The sequence below is a fragment of the Ailuropoda melanoleuca genome, chromosome 4, assembly GCF_002007445.2.
Source record: "Ailuropoda melanoleuca isolate Jingjing chromosome 4, ASM200744v2, whole genome shotgun sequence".
NCBI classification, from domain to species: domain Eukaryota; kingdom Metazoa; phylum Chordata; class Mammalia; order Carnivora; family Ursidae; genus Ailuropoda; species Ailuropoda melanoleuca.
In genome coordinates this window covers 107,483,865-107,496,674 of record NC_048221.1, presented here as the reverse complement: position 1 = coordinate 107,496,674, position 12,810 = coordinate 107,483,865, and the positions used below count along the sequence as shown (strand labels likewise).

The 12,810-nt window shown below is 42.2% G+C and overlaps 1 protein-coding gene across 1 annotated transcript; it reads right to left on the bottom strand.

Annotated features, from left to right (window-relative positions):
* Nucleotides 1–5,142: 5,142 nt before the first annotated feature.
* On the bottom strand, nt 5,143–11,925 carry IL1B (interleukin 1 beta). The gene is made up of 7 exons (XM_002926330.4): nt 11,793–11,925; nt 11,274–11,335; nt 10,669–10,720; nt 8,848–9,052; nt 8,147–8,311; nt 6,750–6,880; nt 5,143–5,988 (listed from the first exon to the last, which is right to left on the bottom strand). Exons 2-7 carry the CDS (start codon nt 11,318–11,320, stop codon nt 5,779–5,781), a joined length of 810 nt encoding a protein of 269 aa, XP_002926376.1. The 5' UTR covers nt 11,321–11,335; nt 11,793–11,925; the 3' UTR covers nt 5,143–5,778.
* Between the last annotated feature and the right edge of the window lie 885 nt (nt 11,926–12,810).

The window sequence follows — 12,810 nt, the reverse complement described above, 5'->3', positions numbered from 1 at the left end:
CTATAATGATGACTCATTCCAGAAGAATTTTAAAAAAATTTAACATCCTGTGATTACATAAAAAAATAAGCTTTTTTTAAAAATTAAGTTTTGATTGAACACATTTTTATTGTTGTAAAAAAGCATCATAGAATGATCAGTAAAATGCTTTTAAGCATAATATGTATTACATTGTGATAAAATTTCATGGGGGAAATGAATGGAAATATCAGTTCAAGAAAAAAAAAGCAATGTTGTTAATTTTCACCTGTTGAAGAGGAATTTGTTCACGTAATTTTTAGATGGATGACAGTAAGAAATAATTACTATGGTAATTAGGATTTTGTTGGATATGTTAACAAGTGATGTAACAGGCTTTTTTTTAAATGTCAAATTTACAATATTCCGGAATGATACATTTGCAATTAACTATTTAAAATTATAAAAAATTTTAGGTTTTAACCTAAAACATATATGTTGGCAAAGGGGTGAGGTCATAGTTTTTCAGAACTCTCATAGGTGGTTTATAAGCTAAAATATTGGAAGACCAACATTCTACAAAGATTAGGGCCCTGGAAGGGCCTTTTGGGGAGAGAATTGGACTTGATGCTCTAGAAGCGAGGTCCATGATGGATGGTGCATCAAGAGGACATTACATACTTGGGACAAAGGTCTTATTCCTATGGCTAGGAGGGCACTGAGGCTCAGCTCCCACATTTGACATCTCTTCTAGGTGTTCCTGGTATGTTATATTTTAAAGCCAAATCATAGTGTGTGTAGATACTCCTGTATGTATCTGGATTCCACATATCCCTCTGCTCCAAGGACTCATCCAAACCCAGCCTTCACAAGCAAACCATGTGGACCCTTCTGGCTAGGTACTTCTTCAGGTTGACTTGCAGTATCAGGATGCTCAGGTGGTGTCTGGGAGGACTCCCTTGGCTCACACTTCTGATCCCTGGCAGATGAAGGACGTCGTACCTTTTTTTGGCTCTGAGAGCTGATGGGTTTGGGTGCAAGGAGGGGCTGGAGAGAAAGAGAAGCGTTGATTCTTTCAAACAGCTGATGTAGAAGCTCAGGTCGAGAAAGGGAGTGGCTGAGTACCATTAACAACTAACCCCTTGATCCCCAGAGGGCCCCACTTGCCCTAGGATAGGTTTTACCTGGACCCCTCTGTCTCCAGCTGCCCTATTTGCCAGAGGGTGAGATGTTCTCAGACACAGGGAGGTCCCTGATTTGAGTGAGCTGCCTAGGCCCCTGGCACCCTCCTTGCTCCTCCCAGACTTACCTTTCCTGGTCCACATACTTCATTTCATGGTTTTATGACTTGCTTTCCAAGAGGGATTTTAATTTTCATGATTATTTGTGTAAGCAGACAATCATACAAATAAGAAAAACATTGCTTCTGAACTTCCCAGGGGGGAAAATCTAATCACTTGGCTTGTGTCCAAAGTGCCAATTTAGGAGCCAAGATGTGGGTAAGATGTGATAGAACTGGGTGGAGGCTCTGTCTATGGTTTTACACACCTGGGTGGGCATCACACCAGTTCTCTAGGTCATTCTCACCCTGGCTTCCAGTTGAATCAGATGTTTGTGGATAATTCAGCAAGGCTGTACAGGGGGATGAGAAATGGGACAGGGAGGAGATCTGTACAGAAGACATGCTGAATAATGCTTCCATCGTTGACCATGACATTGTAGCAGCCACCCACCCTCAACCTGCCTTTCAGACTAGATGTGCTCCCACATACCATTGCATCATTTATCTTCCCCCCAGCAGATACTGGCTTACTCCAGCCCAAGCGTATGGGATAAGACACACCCCAACCCTATGGACTCAAATTTAGAAGCACTTGCCTCCTACTCTCCAGGTACGTGGGATCTCCTTGAAAGCTGGTAAGAGCTGTGATGATATGGTGTGTTACCTGCTGGAGGTGCAGAAAAATTAACTTCTCAGCCCATTATAAAGACTTCCTACTTCTGGTCATATTTCATGTAGTTGATAGAGTTGGGGGAGGGTTCTGGTTCTCTGCACTCAAGTCATTTGATCTTTTCCATTTAGAAATAGCCTATTTCTCTTTTACAGGATAAGAACACCTAGTGCAGAGAAAGGGAGATCTGTTAACAGGGAAAGAACTTGGCTCCAAACCAGGAGTATGATAGTCTTTGGAGGATCAATTTTAATCTTTGGCTCAGTGCCAGGAATTGAAACTCAGGCCTTTTGAACATTTTAATGCAGAGGATTTTTTAAAAAAATTATATAAGTAATTCACAAATACATTCTTCTTGTAAAAAATTCAAGCATAAATAAAGCTAAAGTTCCTCTTGATGAGCCCCTCCCCTGCCCCACCCCACCCCACATAACCACTCTTTTCAGTCTAGTCAATACCCTTCCAGAGCCTCTGTCTTACATACTCTTAGAAGCATATGGCCATGCATTTTGGATGTGTGGTACTTTTTTCTTTTATGTGAACAGTATCATCCTGTACTTAAGGTTTTGCAGTTTGACCTTTTCTCTGAATGATTTGTCTGAATCTTTTTCCATTTCAGCACTACTTATTTTTATTTTTATTTTTAACTTGCCATGGTTTATTTAACCTTTTCCTTACCCGTAGACATTTAGGTTGTTTCCAGTTTATTTTGTTTAACTTTTTATAAACAATTCTAAAATAAACATCCTTGAAATTGTTTCTTTAGGGAAGACACCAAATAGTGGAATTGCTGAGTCATAAGTCATGTTAAAAATAAATGAGACACTGCCAATTTTCTCTCTAAAATGGCTGTAGCAGTTTACACTCACACAGATGATTTGGAATCTGGCTTCTCCATAAGGTTAGATGGCTTCACAGTTTGTCATTCTTTCTCATGTTCTCTCTTTTGGACCTGTGAGAGGTGGGTGGAATTGTATCAATCAACCAAAGAAAGGGGACAGTATCCTTGCTGGGACTCCCAGGGGGTACTTCTGCTTTCTTCCCTGGACCAGCTGCCTACCTCCCAGCTGCTCTATCATGTACGTGGGAATGAGCACCACTGGGGTACCTTCCCATCCTTTGCAGTGCAGTTATGAAGCAGACAGAGCTGGGAGAGGGGGCTCTGCCAGGTTGTAGGGCCTCCATCCAGCTCCTGTGCCCTAGCTTGGAAAGCTGTGAAGGAGGAGGGGGAAAGGGTACTAGGAGTGAGCTGCTGACAACTGGGACATTTCAATTAAGTCATATATATATGACTTGATAATAACTGTGAAAATTATAACTGAACATCCCCTTTGGCCCAGCAATTTATATATATATACGTATATATATATATATATATATACGTATATATATATATATATATAAGTATATATATATATATATATATATCTGACAAATACCTTGTAAAAATTTTTACCATTTTATTTCTAAGTAGTAATACAGTCACACGATTAAAAAATCAAACTGTATAAAAAGTATCTAGAGAAATGTCTTCCTCCCACCATTGTTCCCTATATTTTATTTCCCAGCCCCTCACAGCTACTTTTTAAATTTCATATATATCTTTCAGAATTTTTGAAATCAAATACAAACACATTGGAAAGTACTGTCTAATTTTCCCCCCGATCTTTGTTACCTAAAAGTCAGTGTACTATAAACACTGTCTGCCTCTCGCTCTTTTTTAGTTACCAGCATATCTTGGACAAGCTTCCGTGTTGGTATCGAATGCTTTCTGATTTTTTGAGAGAGGGAGGGATGGGAGAAGAGAGGAAGGGAGGGAGAGAGAATGAGAGAGAGAGAGGAAATATCTTAAACAGGCTCCATGCCCAATATGGGCTCAATCTCACAATCCTGAGATCATGACCTGAGCTGAAATCTAGTCAGACACTTAACGGACTGAACCACCCAGGTGCCCCTCTGATTCTTTTTTACAGCTGCATGGCATTCCATTGTATGGATGTCCCATAATTCATTTAGACAGGCTCCCATTGATAGACATTTGGGTTTTTTTTCTTTATCTTTTGCTTTTACAAGTTATGTTTAATGAATAGTTTTGATCATGTGTCATTTCACATGGGTGGATATACATAGGATAAATCCTCAGAAGTGAAATTGCTGGGCCAAAGGGGATGTTTATTTGTAATTTTCATAGTTTTATCAAATTTTCCTCTACAGGAGTTCTGCCGATTTATACTCCCAACTGTAGCGGTTAAGAGTGGGGGGTTTCCCCAGTCTTCCCAACAGAGTGTGTTGTTAAACTTTTGATTTTTGATAATCTGATAGGAGAACATTGGTATATCAAAGTACTGTTAATTCAGTTTTCTTATCGTAAGTAGTATTGAGCATGTTTTACTCTGTCCAAGATCTAATAGTATTTCCTTTTCTGTGGACTGCCTGTTAATATATTGTTTGTTGGATTTTTCCCTGTTCGGGTTTCTTCTAATGTTTTGAAGAAACCCTGTATATATTAAACAAATTACCCCTTTGCCTGAGGTACAGTTACAGATATTTTTTCCGTGGGTTGTTTTTGTGTTTTGACTTTGCTTCTGGTGACTTCTGCAATTCTGACAGTTTACTCCTTACATCATTTATTATTCATTTTTTGCTCCATGCTCTTGATCATACTGGTCCCACTACTAAGAGTATCCTTTCCCTTCTTTTCTATGTGAGGAGCTCCTGCTCATTCTTTTCGGTCTCATAGGTCATCTTCCTTGACCCTCTGTCCTCCACAGTAGATGTTGTCCTCCTGGCTGCTCCTTTCATACTTTATCTTATCTCTATTTGCCACATTGCCTTATTTTTGCTTGTATCTATCTGCCTCTCCTATCTAACTAGGAATGTCTTACCTGTCTTGTTTCTGTACTCCCAGCTCCTGGTACATAGGATTTACTTAATAAATGTTTGTTGAATAAATGAGTAGAGAAATTGTTGACAGTGGTTAATCCTCCCTTACTTCAGCTGATCCTATTTTTTCAGACGAAACCTGTGTACCAAATATCCTTTTGTGGAGAAACAGAAATGAAGGGGAGGAAGATGGGCTTGTCTTTGTTGGTCAGTGATGTTCCTAGGTATTTTGCCATGCTCAGTGATGAGGAGTGGGCTTCCAGCTTCCCAAGGAGAACTCTTATGGCCCCATTTATCTTTACTCTTCTGTGTCAGATCCAAGAAAAGGCAATTACCACATGGAAAAAAATTTTTTTTTCAGTGAAATTTATTTCAGAATCATTGAAGCAGTGTGATCATACTTAATCATTCATAAATATTCCTATTTAAACAATCTGAGCTTATACATTTTTCAGTCTTGGTGAAAGGACTTGATGAAAAGATGGCACATTAGTGCAAATTAAATTCATTTCATAGCTATTGAAGAGTGGGCTCTTTCACAGACACTGATGCTTCTTGACCCTCTTGACTTAAATTAAATAGAATAACCCACCAATAAATAAATAAATAAATAAATAAATACATAGTTACGTGGTTGTTCATCAGAAGCTGGGCACAAAGGACAGAAGGTTTCTTTGAACCTAAGGTGTAATGGCTTCTGCCATGCTGGCTTCGAGTAAGTAGAAGAGATGAGAGGGACCTGACTCAGCAGAGGGGGTCTGAGGATTGGCCTTGGCAAAAGGGGGCTATTCCAACTGGCTGGTAGGCAGGAGATTTTCTTAGCAGTGATTTAGGGAAGACAGCTGTGCACTGATTAGATAATGAAGTGATGTGTGCACCAATGAGATAGTGAAGTTCGGCTTGAGGCCATGTTTAAAACATTCTATTCCCCTTCCACTAGTCCTAAGTGTTACTCAGCACTTGCGGACTTTCTGGGTACAGGCCTCTAGGAAGTGAGTTCCATGGTGAAGTCAGTTATATCCTGACCACCTTTGGTATTTCCCAGGAAGACAGGCATTTCTTCTGCTTGAGAGGTGCTGATGTACCAGTTGGGGAACTGGGCAGACTCAAATTCCAACCTCTTCTTGATTTGTGTCTTGTTGAAGACAAATCGCTTTTCCATCTTCTTCTTTGGGTAAACTCTGGGGTCTAACATCTGCAACAAAACAGAAATAAGAATTTTTATGAGGGAAGGGACAAAGACACTCTGCTGAAGTTATTCTCTGGTTCAGCTAGAGAGGAAACTGATGAGTCATAGGACCAGGATCCAGACTCCTGATTTACCCTTGTGACCCCAACTTTCTGTGTAGTGCCTGAAAAAGCTCCTACTCTTTTCTGAAACTTAGTATCAAATGGTAGGGAGCATAATATAAGTGGGAATTTTATTAAAAAGTGAAAATTGGATTAAAACTTCTAGGAGTAGCGAGTTTCCAGGGACTTTTGCTGGATTTTTCCTTATGGCCTTGGCTAGAATGACTTCAACTTAGAAATGAAACTTTTGCTGGGAAAGCTTGTTGGGGGTGAGGTAGGGTAGAGGGTGATTTTGGGAGTGGAGGAGATGACAAGTGGCAGCTCCCTTGAATTGATTAATTTCCCAAAGTGTCATTTATCAAATGGAGCAACCCTAACAATGTTATAAAGCTTCTAACCCTAACATTGTGTCATCTGTTTGGTGGTAACAATGGCAGGATATAATATTTCAGCAAAATGACTTTTCTGTGGTGGGAGTGAAAGTTGCATGCATCTAACAATTACATTAAACTTATTTACATTTATGCAAAATTATCAAGTAGCTCTGCTCCCAGATTTCCTGGTGGGGTGGGGTGGGGTGGGGAAGGTGGATATCCTGGAAGTAAGTGAGGCCTGGGAGTGGTTGAGAGGAGCCTGGGAAGGCTTCAGCCCCTGATACTCACTCACCTCCAGCTGCAGGGTGGGCTTCCCGTCTTTCATCACACAGGACAGGTACAGATTCTTTTCCTTGATGCACAAGGCCACAGGTATCTTGTTACTACTTTCATCCCCTTGCACAAAGCTCATGCGGAACACCGCTAGAGAAAAGAAAGGGGCCTTGTGGTTAGGAACACACAGCAGTGCAGAGTTGGCACAACCACTGGACTCCAAGCCCGGGACTCATACAATTAACATCTTCTGTGGGAACCCGCACTGAGGTTCCTGTGGCCTAACAGGTAGGATAACTTGGCTTCCCACAGACAATACCAGGGTCAATTGGTTGATTCTTTTCTCCAAAGAGGGTCTGGGGGTTTCTTAAAGCCTCATTACAGTGGCAATGAAGAATTAGGGGGTCTGAGTTTTGAAAACTGAAGGAAGGAAGCCATTTGGTGACTGGCCGGTGGTGTGGCCATCCGAATGAGCGGAATAATCTGATCCATGTGAAAGGCAAGAAAAGAGGTAGATCAGGGCTCCCAAAGGAAAACAGGCCCAAATCTGTTTCAGGAACATGGAACAAATGGGAAGAACTTGGGAGAGGGGAGGCTTAGCTGGGAAAAGTGGCTCCAGAGAGACACTCATTTTAATCTTCCTTAGTCACAGCCATCTCATTTGGGGGCTGTTAGGTCATGCTCACAACCCAGTTCTAAGAAACAGGTTTGTCCTGGCCTGGCTGAGATGCCTCTCTCTAAGGTCAGCAGCCTTGGAAGAGAACAGGCTGCTCCTTTCAGCTGCTCCCTTGGCTGTGCTCCTGCATATGGGGTTCAGCCACAGTGGCAAGGCACCAGGCAGATTTCCACAAGTAATGGCAAGGCACCAGGCAGATTTCCACAAGTAATGGGCTCTACAGACTCGAAACATTTGCTAGTTACAATAGAGAGAGATAAGATCCTGCTTGTCAGTAAAATTTCCCTACAAGGAACCATCTGGTATGGGGCGGGAAGGATGTTAGGGTTAACGGGACAGGGTTGGGAATGAGGATGGACCCATTATCTGTTTGCCACTCTAGTTTCAACCTCAACAACAGGAAAAAGGAACCCACAGGCAGTTAGGTCATGTCCATCAAATGACCCCTTTCTAATGGAAGCATCGACATTGCACTATCATTCAAAGACTTGGCTGGACAATGGTCCTGGGTGTGCTTGAGCATTCTAATTTCTCAGAGTCTCATTTCTTGCTGAAAAATGAACACTCTAAGGGAATCAACCTGATGTCATTGCTAGGACCAAAACGGAAAGTTTAGATGTTCATTATTACATGTTTTTTCATTTATGTTCATAATTTGCCTTATTATTCTACTTTGTTAAAAAAGAAGAATTAGCAAGCAGCCAGGAGGCCAAGAAAGGAATCAAGGTGTCTCCAGTTACCTTGTTGGTTCACACTACTCCCATTGAGGTGGAGAGCCCGCAACTCATACGAGTTATACAGCACCAGGGATTTTTGGTTCACGTCCCAGAACTTGCAGTCCAGCGATTGCAGGGGTGCATCACACACAAGGGCATCATCATCATACGCTTCACAGATGATGGGTTCTGAAATGTGGAGCATATATGCTGTTTAGGAAGAAAATTGGAAGGGCAGGCCAGAGGATAGAAGGTAGCAGAATTTGGTTTTTTGGAGGATATCTGAGCATGCACTGCTGGAGTTTGACTATAACCTTGGTGGGGAGAAGGTGGGGTGTGTGAGAACACTGGACCTGGCACCATAAGATGTGGGTTCAGGCTTGCTGTGGACTAGCAATAGAGCTACTCACATAAAATGGCAATAGCAGTAGCACTAGCCCAACAAGGACATTGTGAGACTTGCAGGAGGTAATGCAAGTGAAAGCCTCTGAGATGGGTGGAGTGACTGGCAAATGTGAGTAGTTATCAAGGTCTTACTTTAAGAATAGTTTCAACTAAAGAGATAATTCATTTGGTTTCTAGGCTTCTCTGTTTTTCTCTCAATACTAGGCCTTCTACTTTTAAAAGGCTTCAGCTTCGGGGTAGTTTAGTTGACTGTTGAATTATGGACTCTGAGAAGCAGATGACCAGAGACCTCCTGTCTATGCTTGGTTCTCAGTAAATACCTTCTTCAAAGATGCAGGAAAAGACATTCTTCAGGTCATCATCCTGGAAGAGCTGTGAGCTGGGTAAAGAGATCTTCTTCAGCTTCTCCAAAGCCACAACGACTGACACGAAATGCCTCAGACTCTTGTTCTGGAGCTGGTGGGAAATGTGCAGCTGGATGCCCTCATCTTCCAGAAAGCTGCTATTCAGGTCTTGGAAGCAGCACTGTGGAGAGACCAAGGAAGAGCGTGTTAAGGTGTTTGGGTCAGAGAACTACTGTTTTTACATCAGAGAGGCCAAAGGCACCGTGGAGATAACTGAGCTTCTAGTGTTCAACTCTCTTCTCTCTGAAGCCCAGAGAGGTTCAGTGGTTTATCCAAGGGCACGTGGCAAGTTATTGGCAGACCCAAAACCAGAACTGTGGGCTTTCTGGTGCCCTATATGGTATTCTTTTAGAATAAAACCCATGTCTGCCTCATTTATCTTTTTTATACACTGCTCCACCTAACCATAAATTTATACCTTCTTGCCCTCTGTGTCTTTTTGTATCCCTAATGCTTTAACACAATGTATTTAATTTCTCATGGCAATGATGATCTTAACATTTTCCAGTCATCTATGTTCAGTCACAAGTTTTTAATTATTCTATACAAGTTCTTTCTTTTTTTCTAAACACTGTCTTATAAGCATTCTACAAATATTTTAAAAGTGGTTACTATTTGTGAAATATGTTCCCACCTTCCCGTTATTCAGAGAAACAGTATAACTGTATGAAGGCTTAAGTGAGGTTGCCCTGGCAGCATGATAATGGTTTGAACACTCAAAGGACAGTTAAAGAGGCCTCTAACGACACAGAGGAAAGCTGGGTGGGACAGAAGTTCCTGCCCAGAGCTGAGGCTTCGGATGACAGTGAGCCAGGATGCTGGAAGGAGCAGTGGGGGTTAGGGCTGACTGAGAAGCCGCACCGCACCCAGGGCTGGAGTAAACCATGACTGGTTTTAAAACATTTAAAGAAATGAGCTTTTTACGAGTAGGGGCTGGATTATTAGGCTAGGGGAGGCTGCCAAGAATTGGAAAAAAAAAGAAAAGTAGCTGCTTGCTAATGTGTCCCGCTGACCTAGCTGGGTTGATGGCTATACCACCTCGGAAAGCCATCAGGCCTCGTACAGAAGAGAAGCGGCAGCTCGAATGTTAAAATGGCTCCCAGTAAGGTTGAGAGTCAGAGAAACACCAATTTCCAGGGATAAACTTAGCCATCATTGACAATATTTCAGAATTGAATGTTATAGGATGCCAGGAGCTCAAAGATCATCTAGTTCATTCCCCTTATTTTTCAGAGGCCTGAGGGGTGAAATGGCTTCTTTAAGGTCAAACAGCAAGTGAATGAATCTCTTGCAACTCTTAATTCATCTTTTTGTTTACATCATCCACACTTATTGTCATAAGCTCCACCCCAGGGAGGAAAAACTATTCTTCCTTTAAAGGGGGGCAGGCATATGTTAATTCCCAAGGACTTAAGTGATTTTATGTAGGCAGAACCCTCTCCTAAAAGGAAAATCAAATTTGCATTGGAGCCTTGGCTGGCTTCCTAACAAGACACAGTGAACTTTATCACCACTGCCATTCCTCCTTGCTCTCCACAAGCCTGGCCATCATCACCTGTGGGAGTGGTATAGTGACCAATCAGCATGCAGTGCCATCTGTGTCTGTCTCACTAGAAGAGGTAAAAGTCCTTCCATCACAAAATACCATGGAAACAAGGTGGACCAGAACCCTTTTCCTGGAGCCTCTCCCATGTCAGAGTCTCTCCAGGACTTTGTGAGCTAAGTCCATGGTCTTACCTTCATCTTGCTGGGGCCATCAGCCTCAAAGGATAGGTCATTCTCACTGTCACTGGAATAAAAACAGAGAGATTGCTCAAGTACATCTCCCAGACAAGTTTTCTTTTATTTTTTTTTTAAATTCCCTGCAAACAGTCTTCATTATTAATAGGAAACTGCAAATAGCATGTCCCTTAAAGTTGCCGAAAGCTGCTGGCAAGTTTTGTGGTAATATGCATGGAATGGCATAGGAGGCAGGACAGATATCCTGGGTATGCCCTGTTGGATCCTGAGACCTAACTTCCACCCACTTCACATCTGAGCTTTTCCTCTCTGTCAAACCAGACTTTGTCAAGAGATCCCCTGTATTGTGCACTTGGAATCTTTTCTTCCTATTTGCCATCTGCAGGAAGCCGCTGCAGCAACAACATCTGGATGGCCTATGGGTCCAGAGGCTGGACTCGTGGTGGGAAATCAGTCTTTAAACCAGGTTAACTTGGAGCCGTACTTGCCACTGAAAGAGGCAGTTTGGGGACAAATCTGGTCTCCAAGCACAGATAACACTCCACTCTTGAAAGAGGAGCTCTGGATCTGCTCCCATTGCTGGTCTCAGTCTCCCCACTGACCTGCAGTAGTAAGACATTTCACTGGTGGGTTCAGGTACTCTTGCCATGGCTGCTTCAGAAACCTGTGTAAAGAGGAGAAAATGAGTGACTCCTGCCATGCCAGTACCCATGAGGGCTGCCTTCATATGTGAGCTTCCCTTAGCACCTGGCACATGGCAGGCATGTAAAGGAACAATCTTTAAATGAATGAATGAATGTATGAAAGAGCCTTCCTTTGGGTCCAGAAGAAACATTTGCTAAACAAAACCCAAACCAGGAGTGTATTTGTTAGATCTGGAGCAGAGGCTTTGACACTGATCTCTCAGATGTCAGCTGCTATATAAGCAATACTCATTCCCAGAATATTTCACAAATTGTAGCCATGATACATGTGGCATTTTTGTAAAAAGCCCAGCCCTCAGGCAGAAAGGAAGGGAGAGAGGGAGGGAGGGAGGGAGGGAGGGAGGGAGAGACAGAGACAGAGAGACAGAGAGACTGGACTGGAACCCAGTCATAAAGAAGAGTTAGTTCAAGTTGTACCTGAGTAGTGAAGACCAGCTGGAGAGAATAGAATCCTGGAGTAGACCACTGTGCCTTGAAAAGCTGTGCCGTCTGCCAATTTCTACCCCACTTTTATATTCTTCAAAAGCAGAAGTGGAGAGCTGAAGAATTTCCCCTTTGGTTAACTGATTTCACAACCAAGTTTAAAAAAAAAAAGGATCAATGGGAACTTCTGGGGGAGGGTAAACTGAAGTAATTGTCTAGCGCATGGAAGAGCAAGTGGTAGCAAATGATGACACATTTTTGCAAATGTGTCATTATGCAAATATATATTGTTTTTCTGATAACTGTTACACAAATGATGTCAATATTAAAATATAGGATTTTCCTAGGTTAGAATACTATTTTAATTTAGGGTCTCGAACAAAATGGAGGACACACAGATACCTACATGAACAGGCTCCCTCACTCATGCATTGCACTTACATTTGGGAGCCTTCCCACTTGGAGATGGATTAAGGGATATAAAGAAGTGACAGTAAACTTTCCAGTCTGAACTGAGGGTGCTGTTCTCTACTTTAGGCACTCAGTGTTAATTACAGAAGCTTCTGGGGAGACAGGTGACTTCCTAGGATGGGGCAGAAAATATATAGTTGTGCAGGGTTTCAGGCTCCTGATGGGGCTGGGAGAACCTTGCAGATAAGCTCATTCAACCCTTTCAGACCAGGTTGTGAATAATGATGTAGGAAAGAATGTTAGGGTTCAAAGCTGACGGCCAAGAAAGAATTCTTGAGATGTCTTTAGTGCAAAAAGGTGGTTTTATTAAAGCACAGGGATGGGACCAGTGGGCAGGAAGAGCTGCACCGGGGTCACGAGGCTTATATACTTTCAAGTTGGGCTGGGGGTTAGGGATAGCGTAAGTCTCTAAGGAATTTGGAAGCAAGTTTTCCAGGACCTTGAGGGGGCTAGCTATTGTTGGGAAAAAGGTCATTTATTACCATCTAACAAAATCTTGCTCATGAAACCTTTCACATGTATATCAGTGGGCCATATGCTG

Excerpts from the sequence above, each read along its gene's own strand:
- IL1B (XM_002926330.4), bottom strand. The coding sequence starts at position 11,320 with ATGGCAAGAGTACCTGAACCCACCAGTGAAATGTCTTACTACTGCAG. Across the intron at positions 9,053-10,668 it reads ATGGCCCCAGCAAGATGAAG|TGCTGCTTCCAAGACCTGAA; the intron begins GTAAGACCATGG and ends GTCTCTCCACAG. Across the intron at positions 6,881-8,146 it reads GAGTAGTGTGAACCAACAAG|CGGTGTTCCGCATGAGCTTT; the intron begins GTAACTGGAGAC and ends TCTTTTCTCTAG.